The sequence below is a fragment of the Bos javanicus genome, chromosome 19 (assembly GCF_032452875.1).
Source record: "Bos javanicus breed banteng chromosome 19, ARS-OSU_banteng_1.0, whole genome shotgun sequence".
NCBI classification, from domain to species: domain Eukaryota; kingdom Metazoa; phylum Chordata; class Mammalia; order Artiodactyla; family Bovidae; genus Bos; species Bos javanicus.
In genome coordinates this window covers 26,243,295-26,259,250 of record NC_083886.1, presented here as the reverse complement: position 1 = coordinate 26,259,250, position 15,956 = coordinate 26,243,295, and the positions used below count along the sequence as shown (strand labels likewise).

At 37.3% G+C, this 15,956-nt stretch overlaps 1 protein-coding gene across 2 annotated transcripts in view; it reads left to right on the top strand.

The window, feature by feature from the left end:
* UBE2G1 (ubiquitin conjugating enzyme E2 G1) overlaps positions 1-15,956 on the top strand; it is an 87,678-nt gene that overhangs the window by 14,088 nt on the left and 57,634 nt on the right. The window contains exon 1 of one of the 2 annotated variants that reach the window (XM_061390754.1): positions 8,818-9,168. The exons of the other annotated variant lie outside the window; for it this stretch is intronic. Coding sequence (XP_061246738.1) covers positions 9,084-9,168 — 85 coding nt within the window. The 5' untranslated portion in view covers positions 8,818-9,083. Of the gene's footprint in view, positions 1-8,817; positions 9,169-15,956 lie in introns of those variants that run through there. 2 annotated transcript variants of the gene reach the window in all.

The following is a 15,956-nucleotide window of genomic DNA, read 5'->3' as shown; positions in this document are numbered from 1 at the left end:
ACATTGGCACCAGTTAATGGACCACGCTTTAGCACTGCTTTGGGCAGAGTAGAGAGAGATACTAGACTACAGTCTCTCCACAAGGACAGTGATTTTTATTTTTATTAACTGACTTATCACAGATGCCTGGAAGAGTGAAACAGCAAGCAACCAATAAGTATTTATTGGATGGATTAAAATTACTGTACTAGATCCACCTCCACCCTCCCCCCACCTGTCTCCCCGCCCCATTACTTTAGCACATGTGAACTGAACCTTTTAAGGTAGAAAGTGAGACAGTTAGAAACGTCCATAAAGTAAACATTTAGTTCCTTCTATATGCCAGGCCCTGAGGATCCAAAGATTCATGATACAATTCCTGGCTTCCCTGTCTAGTGGAGAGTGTCGAGTTTTATAAACAAATACTGGTTGATCATTAGAATATATATACTTCATCACATTTGTATAGACATTCTTACCTTTCTTACATCCCCGCCTTCACTTGTTTAAAGTATAGCTTTGACCAAATGGGGCTTCCCTGGTGACTCAGGGGTAAAGGATCTGCCTGAAAGGCAGGAGACCTGGGTTCGAACCCTGGGTCAGAAAGATCCCCTGGAGGAGGGCATGGCAACGCACTCCAGTATTCTTGCCTGGGAGATCCCACGGACAGAGGAGCCTCGTGGGCTACAGTCCGTGCAGTTGCAAAGAGCTGGACAGGACTTAAGTGACTGAACAACAACGACGACAGATGTTTTAAAATATAACTTTTCTAATTAATGAACCTATTTATTGTAGACTTGGAAAAGATAAAACGTGATACAAACATCAACCATCCCTTTGCAGCCTCTTAACATTTGATTCTTTTCATTGCATTTTGCTTTTTTTTGTAAATTGAAATTCTGAAAGAAGAACCTTCAATATTAAGGATTGTAGTGAAAATCACGCTCTTCAAAGTAGAGTTTGTTAAAGTTCCTTTTACATACTGATTCTCTTTAAGAAATCTTCAAGATCAAGGAGTTCTTTTTTTCCAAATTTATTTAGCAAGTAAATGACAGAAATTTTAAACTCAGATTTTAAATTCAGGTCATCTTATTACCAGGACTACTGGTTTTTATACAATAGCATGTTTAAACTTTGAAAACTTTGTGATTTTTGGAAGGAGAACTAATATTGCTCGTGGCCTCACCTGATATTTTGAGATTGTCTTTCTCAACTTCTATGCTGTAGGATTCTAAGACTAAAATATCTACTTCATGGCTTATGTCAGGAGGGTTGTTACTCTGAGACTTTTCTTAATACTCTTTTACTTATTACGATAATATTTATTTTTCATGTTTAGCAGTGCGTAGGATGGTTTATATTGTCATCACTAGCCGTCTAGGACTTTGGGCTGTGCTCACTTCTGTATTCAAACTGCTGTGAACATCTGTGGTGTGGTAATTCCCCAGGGAAATACTGTATTTTTTTTTTTTTTTTCCCCAGTGTCTCTTCTGGTTGTTTTTACATCTCTCCCTTAGGATTATACCTTTGCTGCAGTTTCTGCCCTTAGCATTTGCTTGGTGGAAAAAGAACAAAACCGTCGTTATCCAGTTTGGTTTATATTTAACTCTTGTGGGTGCAGCTGTGGCACGGGTGAGGATGCTGTGCTTCCTGCTGCCCTCTTCAGGGTCTAAGGCATTCGGTGTGGCTCTTGGGGGAAGCAGTGCCATTGTGATAGGCCTTCCCCACCCCCCCGCCCCCCGCAATAAATGTAATTTTAGAAGAGTTTTAGATTTACAGAAAAATTCTAAAGATAGAGTTCCTATATACCCTGTACCCAGATTTCCGTATTATTAACACGTTACATTAGTGTGGTTCATTTGTCACAATTAATGAACCAGTGTTGATAGATTATTATTAACTAAACTCCATACTTCATTCAAATTTCCATAGTTATTTTGGGCTGTGCCATATGGCATGTGGGAATCTTAGTTCCCTGACCAGGGATGGAACCCATGTCCCTGGCAGTGGAAGCATGGAGTCTTACCCGCTGGACCACCAGGGAAGCCTCAGATTTCCATAGTTTTTACCTGATATATATTTTCCTGTTCCTCTTTCCTACCCTAGATAACCGCATTGCATTCAGTTGTCCTAAGTCTTGTCTGTTCTTGTAGAGTTTCTCAGTTTCCTTGTTTTTTGTGTCTTTTACAATTTTGGGGAATACCAGTCAGGTATTTTGTAGGATGTTCCTCAAATTGGAGTTGTCTAAAGTTTTTTTCTTGACTAGACTGGTGTTTTCAAAAAGAATACCACAGAGGTGAAGTGCCCTTCTCATCACGTGCCAGTCGATAACCACACAACAGCACTGGTGATGTGAACCTTGATCCTTTGTTTAAGGCTGTGTTGACCAGGTTTTTCCACTGCAGAGTTACTGTTTTTCTCTTTTTCCTATCTTATCTTTGCTACTCACTTATAAATTTCATTCCCCACTCATGTGGGAAGGAAGGACTAGGCCTCACTTCCTGAAGGGGCCCCTATCTACTTATATTATTTGGAATTCATTTGTAAGGAAGATCTGTCACTTCTCCCATTTATTTGTTAATTCAATCGTTTATTCAGCATAGGTTTATATATTTTATAATTAGGGGTTAAAATATGTGTTAGGCGGGGTTCTGCAGGGAAGCAGAACCAGGAGGAGGATATACAGATATATCTGTGTCATGTGATTGTAGGAGCTGGCTAGTCCAAATTCTGCAGGACTGCTTGGAAGCCTGGAGATAAGTCTGTGTGGTAGTGCACGTCCTAAGGCAGAGTGCTGGCAGAATTTCTCTGGGGGGAGGTCAGTCTTTTTAAGAATTATGGCCTTCAGCTGAGTGGATGAGGCCCACTCACATTATGGAGGGTAATCTGCTTCACTGAAAGTCTGCTGATTTAAATTGTAATCTCAAAAAAATAAATAAATAAATAAATTGTAATCTCATTTAAAGAAATAAACACCTTCACAGAAACATCTGGAGTAAGTTTGACCACATAATCTGAGTACCAGAATACTAGAGTGGATAGCCTTTCCCTTCTCCTGGGGATCTTCCCAACCCAGGGATCGAACCTGGTTTTCCTGCATTGCAGGCGGATTCTTTACCAACTGAGCTATCAGGAAAAACAGTTACTCTGCAGTGGAGAAACCTGACCAACACAGCCTTAAATAGTAATCTCGTTTAAGAAAATAAACACCTTCACAGAAACAATCTGGAGTAAGTTTGACCACCTAATCTGAGTACCATGGCCCAGGAATGTTGACATAAGTTAGTCATCATACATTTATTTTATTCCTTATATCATTAATGTTGTCTCTAAATTGTTGCAGCTTTGGTCATTGGGAATTCGTCCAGGCTCGCTTCTGTGTTCCTTTGACATGCACTCAGCCTTTTAGTTTTTAAGCACTTCTTGTTTTCTGATGACTCTAGGATGTGTCAGGCCTATCTTATATTTTCTCTGCCCCAGCCTTCAAGTCAGCTGTTTCTCCATGAATAATATCCAGAAACCAAGATCTGAGCATTGAAAGTGCTCATAGCTACTGGACTTCATTACTGTATTGGTCAGAAACACACACACACAGATAACTAACTTAGGTACATACACATCTATTCTGTCTCTGTATGTCCATCTGTGTATGTATTAAGTTACCCCTAGGTTCATACTGATGTTTCTGATTTTTAGTGATTGTGAATAAAGCTGCTGTGAACATTAATATACAGTTCAACTACCTTGAATAAATACCTAGGGTACAATTGCTAATTGTATGGTAAGACTGTTTAATTTGATAAAAAACTGCTAAATTGTCTTCCACAGTGACCATATCACACATTTTGGTTTAAACATGATACTATCCTAATGTGTTGTTCTGCCTCTTGATTTTTCACTTAATCTTTATTGGTACATAGAAACTTGTTCTTTTCAAATACAGTATGCCATTCTATGGTTAAAACAAAATTCAGTTTTTATTAAAATACTTATTTAAATTATAAAAATATTGCATATTCATGACAAAAATATAAGTTCTACCAGAGAGAATAAAATGAAAAGTCAGTCTCCCATCCATTCACCTCCCTCCTTTTCCTCCTCCAAAGGGAATTTCTAGTTCATGCTTCTGGTTACCACGATAGTTTATATGATTCATGACTAACTTCTCACTATGAAAGATGAAGACTTCCCTGGTGGTCCAGTGGTTAAGACTCTGCACTTCCAATGCAGGGGGCTCTGGTTTAATTCTTGGTAGAGGAACTAAGATCCCACATGTGCTGGCCTGGCCCCAAAATAAATAAATAATTGAGCCCTCCTCCCCCAAGATCCTTGAATAAATAATCCATTAAAAAGAAAGATGTAGACTTTAAACTCTAATTCCCTTTCCTGATTTTTGTTTTATATATGTAGCTCTTCTAATGGTTGGCTTTATTAATGATTTATCTACCTTACATAAGGGCTTCCCCTGTGGCTCAGCTGGCAAAGAATCCACCTGCAATGCGGGAGACCTGGGTTCGATCCCTGGGTTGGGAAAATCCCCTGGAGAAGGGAAAGGCTACCCACTCCAGTATTCTGGCCTGGAGAATTCCATGGACTCTATAGTCCATGGGGTCGAAAAGAGCTGGACACGACTGAGCGACTTTCATTTTCTCTTTCCATAAGAGCTCTTGCTATGAAAGGTAAAGAAATTAGTTAACTTACTGTTTAGTGGTTTCTGTCCCCCCCATGCAGCTTTTAATTGTTTTTATATTGTCAAGTTTTATAGCATTTATATTCTTTTTTTTTTTATAACTGAAATAATGTTTTATGCAGTCTTGAAGAAGAACCAGAAAACAGCGTTTATGTAATTTGTCGGGGTATTCATTATAATACCAAATATGGTTTGTACCTAACTAGCTGCTGTAGTTCCAGTCACTGAAACTTTGTTAATGGAGAATCTTTAAGTATCAAAGTCTTACTTCCTTCACTTTCACTTAGTTATTCTGGCTCATATGCAACTATTGTTTTCTCATAACCCACGTTGTCCTATTCCAGTATTTCTTAAATTTATAGTGTATGGGAGGTGAATTTTGAGTCCTTGCATATTGAAAAGTGCCTTTATTTTGTTCTCACATTTGATAGGTTTTCTGGGAATTGAATTCTTGAGTTGAAAATTTTTTCCCCATGGAACTTTGATGACATTTCATTGTATACAGAATTCCTTATGAGAAGACAGTGAAAAAGAATGGCTCATGTCAAAGTATTGTTCCTGTGTAGATAAATTTTTGAAGTTCTAAAGGATATTCTTCATACCTGGAGTTCTAAAATTTTACCCATATGTGTCTCTTAAGTGTAAATGTTTTCCATTCATTGTTTTAGGCTCTCAATGGGCTCTTTTAGGCTGAAGGCTTAGGTCTGTATTTAGTTCAGAAATTCCCCTGCGTTGTGTTTCGAGCTTCTTTGCTCCAAACACGCTAGTCAGGTGTTTGATCACTTTGTCTCCTTATTACCATTATCCATTTTCTGTTTTTTGTTATTATATCATGGAGATATCCTGCACTTTTTTTTTTCCACACTAGTGACTTGGTCTTCAACCATGCCTGTTTTGTTTAGACTGGCCATTTTAATTTTCATTTGGCAATTGTATTTTTAATTTACAAGAGGTTAGTCTCTGCTCCACCTTCCCAGTGAAAGTCTATTTTTTATGACAGATTTATTGAGGCTTAATTTGAATACCATAAAATCTATTCATTTTAAGTGTACAATCAGTATGTTTAGAGTTGTGCAACCATCATCACAGTGTAATTTTAGAGCGTTTCTATCGCCTCAGCAAGAAACCTTATGCCCATTTGGAGACACTCCCCTTTGCCAGCCCCACACCCAGGCGACTACTAATCTACTTTCAGTCCCCCTAAACCTGCCTTTTCTAGGCATTTCATGTAAATGAGATAATAAGATGTGGGTTCTTTGTTACGGCTTTTTTCACGGCATGATATTTTTAAGACTGATCTGTGTTGTAGCATATGTTTCAGCATCATTCCTATTGAATTACCTTGGAACTTTTGTTGAAAATCTGTTGACCAACCTGTCATAGGTCTTTGGAGACTATGTATTCAGTTGTCGTTTAGTCTCTTAGTCTCTTAAGTTGCGTCTGACTCTTGTGGCCCCATGGAGTATAGCCCTCCAGGCCGCTCTGTCGGTGGGATTTCCCAGGCGAGAATATTAGAGTGGGTTGCCATTTCCTCCCCATTGATACATATGTCTGTCCTTATGCTAGTATCACAGTTTGATTATTGCTGTGTAGTAAGCCCTAAAATCATGTAAGTCTTCTAACTTTGTTTTCCTTTTAAAAATTATTTAGGCTTTTAAAGGTCTTTTCAAGTCAGTTTGACACAATTTCTACAGAAAAACTTACTATGATTTTGAGTGGAATTATAGTTAACATATAGATTAATTTGAGGAGAATTGACATTTTAACAATATGGAGTCTTCCATGAACTTAGTATATTTCTCCATTTATTTAGAGTCTTTTAAATTTTTAGCATATTTGTCGTTTTTGCTGTATAGATTTTGTAGCTTTGTTAAGTGTACCCCTAAGTATTTCCTGTAGGAATACAACTGATATTTTTTCTTTTTCTTTTTTTAAAATTTTTATTGAAATGTAGTTGATTTAAAATGTAGTTTCAGGTGTACAGCAAAGTGAATCAGTTGCACATACAACCACTCTCTTTTAGACTCTCTTCCCATACAGGCCATCACAGAGGACTGAGTTGAGTGCCCTGTGCTGTATACCGTAGCTCCTTATTGGTTGTCTGCTTTGTGCGCAGCAGTGTTCACACGTTGATCCCAATCTCCTAGTTTATCCACACCCCCCGCCTGTAACTATAAGTTTGTTTTCTACATGTGTGACTATTTGTTTTGTAAATAAGTTTATTTGTACCATTTTTTAAAAAAAGATTCCACATATAAGTGATCTCATATGATATTTGTCTCTGTCTTACTTCACTTAGAGTGACAATCTCTAGGTCCATCATGTTCTGGCAAATGGCAGCATTTCATTTTTTTTTTTATGGCTGAGGAATATTCCATCACACATATGTATTTTTGTATTTTGACCTTGAACTGTGCAGCCTTGCTGAATTACTAGATCTAGTAGCCTTTTTATATTTTCCTTAAGAGTTTTTAAATACACAGCTGTAATCTCCGCATAAACACCATTTTACTTCTTCAATCTTTATACTTTTAAAATACTTTTTTTTCTTATGCTGGCCATGATTTGCAGTACAGTGTTGCATAGAAGCAATACAGTGGTTTCTCTTTGATTCATGGTTGTAAATCTGGATCACTGTTGCGGTACTCTGTTCTTGAGTTCTTAGCTCCAGGGCTGCTGTTAGGTCAGTTCTACATTTCCATGGTTGTCATACTGGAAGTTCTTTCTCTAACTCAAACTCTTTTAGCCATTTCAATAATTTTGTAAGCACCGAAGTTCTCATTAAGTTCCTTCTCCTTAAAGCACCAAATATATTTTCTGTTTTCTGCACCCTAAACCTTGACTGATAATGTTTCTATTTACCATATGGCTTGTTCTTAGGGTCCTTGGAGACTATTTCCTTATGGGCCAGGTAATAATTAACACTGGAGTAAAAAGATGGAATGGTCTGGTCAGTCTTCTTAATGGTTCCTTCATGATCTAATTCCACTTATGAACGAGCTGTATAGAAACTTTTTCTCTATAGAGATTGGGAAGGCAGTGTTATCTCAAAGATGATATGGTTATATTCTCTAAAGAGTGTTTTAAATAACTAACAGTGGCCCTGCCATTTAATTATAAGTTGCTTCTTTCAGTCCCTGGGTGTAAATTTTTATAAATAGTTTAATTTGGGGGAGTACAGCAGAAAGTACTCCTCAAAACCAGGCATTCTGTGAATGCTTTGTTACTTGTTTTGAAATGTTCAAGGTGGTTTCTGGACAGGGTTGTTAGCTAGTTAGCTAAGCCATACTATAAGGGATAGGAATTTGCTCATTTGTGTATAAGAAAGGATTTTGAAAAACTTCTAGGCCTAATTTACTTTTTATCAGAGGTAGTCTTGTTCTTCAGGTAAGTATTTGAATGCTGACTTTAAATATTAGTGGGCTTGGGAGACACTGAAAAAATTGTTTCTTGAACGAAGTTCATTTGTTTAGCGTGAAAGATAGTTAAATTTGTAATTGCCATCATATACAGGTTCATATAGCAGGAGTTGGGAAGAGCATTGCTGAGGAAGTACTATCCAAGCTAAGACTAAAGGATGGTTATAGGAACTAGCCAGATGTTTGGAAAGGCCAGGACAATTGAGTCAACAAAAAGAGATCCAGAATGGCTAGGCGTGGTGCTGCCATGCGTCACTGAAGCCTGTTAAGCCATTCTAAGTATCCACTGGAGTATCTTCTCTTTAGTAATAGGAGCTCATTAAGGCTCCCTAGAAGATGTGTGTGTTCTACTGTAGGTGTTTTTGCTCTGTTGGTCACACAGAGTATACATATCTGTGCTTTTTCTACTTGGTTAGTGAGTATAGTCTGAAATTTGCTGCTACCATATTCAGTTACGATAAACAAGATTAAATTACAGTTTTTGAGGATTGACTAAAGTCTCTGCACTCTCTTTCTCTCTCTCTATTTTTATTTAAAAAACCAAAAAACCCACTCCCTGTTTATAGAGGGAGTGTTTAGAGTGTTTTTTGAAAATTTTTACTTATTAATTTTACTTACTCCATCACCCTCCCTCTCAGCATTGGATGGGAGGAGTCTTAACCACTGGACTGCCAGGGAAGTGCAGGGGGTTCTTAAATGGATAGCGTAGTCTGGAATCCTCTGAAATTTTATATTCATAATTGTACATTTAGTGGAGGGAGAGGAAGATCTGTCTCTTAATTTAGATTCTGAGGTTTGAAACCACTTGCCTGCTGATCTCCCTTTGTCCTGTCCTCCTGCAACGAATTAAATATCAGTGTTATGGATACCCTTAGATTGTCCTCAGACTGCTGCCTCAGACACCTACCCTGCTGCACACCTACTCTCCGCAGAGGTGTTTTTCTTTACTGAACTGGGCTGGGGAGAGATCGCTCCTGTCTCCACCTGTGGAGATAATGCTGTCAGCAGCAACCCTGTGGAATTCATTGAGAGTTGTGAAGATGTTCTATAACACTGTCCTTTTTAAGGGGACCTGTAGGAGTAAGTGCATTTTTTTTTTGTTAGCAGTGCAGATAATTCTATTTAATCAGAAAAATAATTTTTCAACCTTAGTGGTAATTAGTTGTGTGACCATCTGATTATATTTCTTTTTTCATATCAGTTGCTAGAAATCTTGAATTAATTGAACTAGTCATTCATCAGAAATTAAGCACCTATTAGCTTGGAGCCAAAATTGTAGGCTATTAACCCTGTGAATGTAGAGGACTGTGATACGTATTTTTAATGCATTTTTTATATTACTCTTATTTCTGATTTCACTTAATGTTCCTATGTTGTTTCCCTTTTTCTCATCTATTTCTCATTTATGTGTTCTATGTTTCTTTGTAAAGCACTTTATTCTTGAGGGCAAGACAGAATATTAAGAACAAACCCTAAACATTCTGATTTAACAGCTTCCCTTTGGAAAAATGTTTTTTCTGTCCTGTTTGTTTCTCTATATAACAAACATACATTTTATTTGGGGGTGTTCCTATCTTTTCCCCATCTTTGCTTAGTAAAATAAACTCATCCTTTAAGGTAAAGGACCAGTTCAGATGTTTTTGTTTTTTAGAAATCCCTGTCCCTTGCCATAATAAGTTGCACTGGGTTGTTGGCATTGAGCATATGTCTCAAGTAGGGTCTGAGTATTTTTAGTGAACTTTTACCTTCTCTACTTAGTATTTTCTTTGTCCTTAAAGCACTTATCATTTTGTACTTGACGATGATTATTAGGTACACGTTTGCTTTTGCCTCCATGTATGATTATTAAATGTCAGTCTGCTATTAGTATCCTATTTCTTAATCCCTATTCCTGTCCTTCTCTCCTCAGTCACGTATAATTTTTTGTAGTGATTCTGTTAAGCTGCCGACAACCATGGTAACCATATGGAAGACTGGATGCTTATATAGTTGAACAGTTATAATTGTAGTGATGTTTGATTGGTTCACAAGAACCATGATGGACAGTCTACTAGTTTGCATCAGGGTTCTTAAACTTAATTGATCCAACTCCAAAAAATAATCACTTGAATGAAGACATCAATATATTAAGTTCGTAGGAATCAAAGGAATTGAATAACCATTAGGTTCATTGATAAAATCAGGACTTAGAAAGTTTTCTATAGTTGGGCGGAAAATTTGCTAAAATAATAATTGTATTTGTCTTTAAAAAAAAGAAAAAAGCTTTTTCAGGGTGAAGTTAGGGAGACTTAGCTTAGCGATAAGTAGCTTGAAAGAAAAAGACTTCTATTGATCACTTTTTGTGTTAGTCAATAAATTAGGTTGTGCTGTGGTTAAAAAACACACACAGACTTGAAAATCGCAGTGGCTTCAAACACAAATGTTTATTCCTTATTGGCTCAGGTTGCCAGAGGTCTCTGCTTGTTGAGATTACTCAGTAGTAGTGCAGCTACCATCTCAAACATTGCCAGAGAGGTGGTGTTTTTCTGGAGGTTTTGTTCAATTAGCAGTTAAATGCTCTGGCCAGAAGTGAATGGAGGCACTTCAGTTAGAAGTCATTGACCAACCAATTCTAGACACAGGGGTCCTCTCAACCACAAGGGGGCCAAGAAAGGTATGTTAATTGTGTGCCTGCATGGGAAGAGAACCAGAAGTATTTGACAATAGCGTTAATGACTACTGCATTATATTACCAGCACATAACAGTACTTTGCTTGACATATAGTATACCTTGAATGGATGGCATTGTTCAAGTAGCTGCTAAGTTTAAATCTTTGGTAGGGATGTTAAGGAATTGCTAGAAGGTTAAACTCAATTTTAGAAGAGCTAAGTAGTCCTTTTCTCAAATTTCTACAGTTGTATTTCTTCCTCTTTAGTATCTTTTTCTCAGGCATCTTTCTTCATTTTCTCTGTACCTCCTTTCTAAATTCTTATTTAAAGTATGAGTTAAGATGAAACCACAGTATCTTACCTACTTTGAAGGACCATGAAAACTGAGTTTGTTGGCTGTCTACTCCATATACTTAGGAGTATTTCAGTTGAGGTCTGGGTGTAATGTTCATACTGTTGACTTGCATTAATATTTGATGTTCATTGGATTAGTGTAAAGAATAATTTACACCTAAAGACTTTTCAGTAGGTAGAAAATACACCTAAGATGAGAACTAAAGTTGGTCTTCACAGTTATGGCAGTAAATGCTACTTGTATTTTATATTCATTTTTATAAAGAGAATAAAGTGGTAAGTTATAAAGAAGTTCTGAATACTGTATTATTGAAACCTCAGTAGCAGATATGAGCATCCTATTAGTAATCATAATGTGAAAATAGTTTGAAAAGTGCAGTCTTGAATTATTCAGTACTTCTATTTCAAATTATGGGAAATATCTATTTTATGATTTTGAATAGAGCCATAGGTTGTTTACTTAAATAAGGATGGCTGTGTTCTTCCTCCCTCTTCTCAATTAGAGGCTGTGGAATTTGTTCTATTTTTACTTGTGGATCTGCGTACTGAAGCTGTCTCTGATTTCATGCTCTGAAGATCAACAAGAGATCTTCTCTTGTAAGATGAGAATTGTGTAATAGGTGACTATTAGACGAGTAAACAAGTCTTAGTAAGTCAGTAAACATTTATTGAAGTTTTTTTCGGTAAAAGCAATTCTGTACTGTATGTCTCTTGGTACTGTGAATAAAGATAACTGAATAATAAATTCAATGGCTAGCTTTATGCCTGATAAGTAATTTCTAGAAGTAATTTTTTATAGTATTATTGAAGCTTTATTTTCTTTTTTTAACTTTCTTTATGTTTAGTTTTTAAACTTTTTTAAAGTGATCAATGAAAGTAATACATATGAAATATTTACACTGTTGGAAATAAGCCAGTGCTACTGCTACTGCTAAGTCACTTCAGTCGTGTCCGACTCTGTGCGACCCCAGAGACGGCAGCCCACCAGGCTCCTGTCCCTGGGATTCTCCAGGTAAGAACCAACCCACTCCAGTACTCTTGCCTGGAAAATCCCATGGACAGAGGAGCCTGGTAGGCTGCAGTCCATGGGGTCACTAGGAGTCGGAGACAACTGAGTGACTTCACTTTCACTTTTCACTTTCATGCATTGGAGAAGGAAATGGCAACCCACTCCAGTGTTATTGAATTTGAAAGAAGTCTTGCAAATCAAATTTAATCTTCATTTTCATTATAAACTGAAAGTGAAGTGGTACTGTTAAAATTCAAATTGGGCAACATTTATATGTTTTCAAGACATTGAATCTGCTTGGGGCTTGGTTTGAAAAGATCTGGGGGGAGCATGCTGCACAGCTTGTGGGATCCTTAGTTTCCCCACCAGGGATCGAACTCGGGCCCTGGCAGTGAAAGCTGTTTGGTTATTGATTGGGCTTCTTGTTTGGAGATTATTTGAAGTACAGACTGTGTTGTTGTGTGCTCAGTGTTAATAGCAATAACTAGGTACTCTTTGACTACTGTTTATTCCTCGTTAACATGCTTTACTATCAAGGATAACCTTGGCTCTGCCTTCAGTAAATGAAGGACGTAGTACTGTTTTAGAAACCAGCAGGAGCACCGGCATATTTGTTTGCCTCAGTTTTTTCTTTTGGCTGATAGTCATTGCTATTTTTTTCCAGAGACATCCCTAGAGCTTTAGTCTCTAGAGTTTATATCTGTTGAAATGAAAGAAATTTACCAGTAATATGTGCTTTTTCCCCTTCTTGAAAAAAAGGTTGAAGAAGAGTATAGTGAAATCTTACTCTCTTATATAGGAAAAGAGGACTTGGCCTTGTTTTAAAGTTTTATCACTTTTAAGTGGTTGAATCATGTGAAAGCTATCTCACATAGCACGTTCAACTCAAAGTGCTGACATATCAAATTTAATGTCTAAATTTAATTCTATAGTCATTTAGCAAATATTTGAGTGCTTGCTTTTGTAAGCATTATAGTACTTTAAAGAACAGAACATAAAAATCTTGCTGGCACAGAGTTTAACATTTAGTATGGGAAGACAGGTAATCAACTGAATAATTAAGTTAAAATGTGGTGTGTTAAATAATAAGTACCCTGAAGAGGAAATAAAAGTGGGGAAAGAAGATGGAAAGTTGAGGGTGGAGCACTGGTGTCTTGGAGGCCAGGCTTCCCAGGCAGAGAGGCTCTGAGGTGGGAGGAGGGGCCTGGTTTGTCAGTAGACAGCAAGATGGGGTTGGCAGTATGGTCTTTATAGGTAAGGACTTTGGGTTTTATGCTGAGACAGACCATTACAAGGTTTTCAGCATAAGAGTTTACATGATTGGATATACATTTTAACAGGATCACACTTGACTTGTGATGCTTACTATATAGACCGCAGGGAGACAAGGACAGAAAGTCATGAGACTTAAGCAGTAAATCAGAAGAGATAGGACATTCCCTTGGACCAGGATGGTGGCAATGGAGATGATAAATTGTTGAGTTTGGGGATGTATTTGCTAAATAGAGTGGTCAGGATTTATGATGAGCTAGATTTTAGGTGGAGTGGGGTGTGTGTGTGTGTGTGTGTGTGTGTGAGAGAGAGAGAGAGAAAGTATCCAGGATGACTTCAGTTTTTAGCCTAGCAGCTGAAAGAATGGAGTTGTTATTAACTGCAGTGGAAAAGACTGCAGGACAAGATGGAGGGATTACAAGGGGCTCAGTTCTGAATGTACCGATTTTGATTGGGGTTCCTTTATCTTTCCTTCAGGGAACCTCAGCCCATCATAAAATCTGTACTAGTTTGTACCCCAATTTTAAACCAGGTTCACCTTTCATAGAAGGTATGAGCAGCACGTGCTTTCGTTTCCCTGAATGGTTCCTGAGGGTTAAGCTGCTGGTCTGCCTGAAGTGCAAAAGTAAAAGTTAGGTTTAGGGGAGTAAGATGACTTATATTGACTGAAAGTTGCTTTATTTTTGACCCAGAAAATTTTTAAAAATTATTTGCTTATTTTTTAAATCCTATTTTGCATTTAACTTTTCTAATACATCTGAAACTAATGTGACAAACATGTGACAATATTTTTGTTACAATTAGTTTTCCTAGTAAGTGTTCAATAACTCACTATTTGCCATATATATTGATATTTTCATTATTATATCTTATTAAGGTGGTTTATTTCCCTGCTGATTTTCAAAAATAGGTATTTGTTTATCTAATAACATGTTTACTTACCTATTTCTCCTTTCCTATTTTAAAATTATGAATTATTTTGAGTATACCAGAAAACTGCTGTGGCAAACAGTAATGTACCCACATTCTAAAATAGCAAATAATAACATTTTGTTGTATTTGCTTCTGATATTTTTAAGTAAAATTTGTAGTAATTTACAAAAATCACTCCTCAGTTCCATTCTCTACTTTCTCTTCTCCTCTTGAGCTAATCATTTTTGAAGCTAATATGTATCTGTGTGTTTATAACTTTATATGCATGTATAAATAAAATTTTACTTAGTATTTTGTGAGTTTTAAGATACTACAAATATCATATAGTTTACACTATATATTTTAATTTATCAGTATCTTTTACAAGTCGCTTTTTTATTTAATATAACTTTTAGTCTATCTTAATACTTATAGACCTTATTTAACTACTGTAGAGTATTTCTGCATATGAGTGACAATTGACATCTTTATATTGATGAATATTTAAATTGTTTGCATATTTACGTACCATCTTTCGTGTCATTTTCGGCATATAACTGGAATGTAGAATGTCTAATTTTAAAAATTTAATGAGTTTGTATTTTAGAATTAAGTTTAAACCATTTAAATTTATAGTAATAACTTAATATATTTGATTTATTTTCCCACCTTCTTTTCCTTTCTGCCCATATGATCTTTCTTGCTCCTCCCTCTCTACTCTGTGTCTCTTTTCATCTCATTCTTGACTGTGCTGGATTGTTTTCTTCATTGCTTTTTATTTGTTTGTGTTTACTTAGCTGATTTGGAAGGTTTAGATTTCATTTGACAAGATTGGTTTCCAAGGTGGCTCAGTGGTAAAAGAATCTGTCTGTCAATGCAGGAGCCAAAAGAGACTCAGGTTCCACCCCTGGGTTGGGAAGATCCCCTGGAGGAGGGCATGGCAACCCACTCCAGTTATTCTTCCCTGGAGAATCCCATGAACAGAGGAGCCTGGCAGACTACAGTCTGTGGGATCACAAAGAGTCAGCACAAGTGCAATTTGACATTAAATCACTTTAGATGGTGACTGCAGCCATGAAATTAAAAGACGCTTACCCCTTGGAAGGAAACTTATGGCCAACCTAGATAGCATATTCAAAAGCAGAGACATTACTTTGCCAACAGAGGTTTGTCTAGGCAAGGCTGTGGTTTTTCCAGTAGTCGTGTGGATGTGAGAGTTGGACTGTGAAGAAAGCTGAGTGCCGAAGAACTGATGCTTTTGAACTGTGGTGTTGGAGAAGACTCTTGAGAGTCCCTGGGACTGCAAGGAGCTCCAACCAGTGCATTCTAAAGGAGATCAGTCCTGGGTGTTCTTTGGAGGGAATGATGTTAAAGCTGAAACTCCAGTACTTTGGCCACCTCATGCGAAGAGTTGACTCATTGGAAAAGACTCTGATGCTGGGAGGGATTGGGGGCAGGAGGAGAAGGGGAAGACAGAGGATGAGATGGCTGGATGGCATCACTGACTCCATGGACGTGAGTCTGGGTGAACTCCAGGAGTTGGTGATGGACAGGGAGGCCGGGCGTGCTGCAATTCATGGGGTCGCAAAGAGCTGGACACGACTGAGCGACTGAAGTGAACTGAACTGAAAGAAACCATATAGACATCATATATGATCAGTTTATCATATAT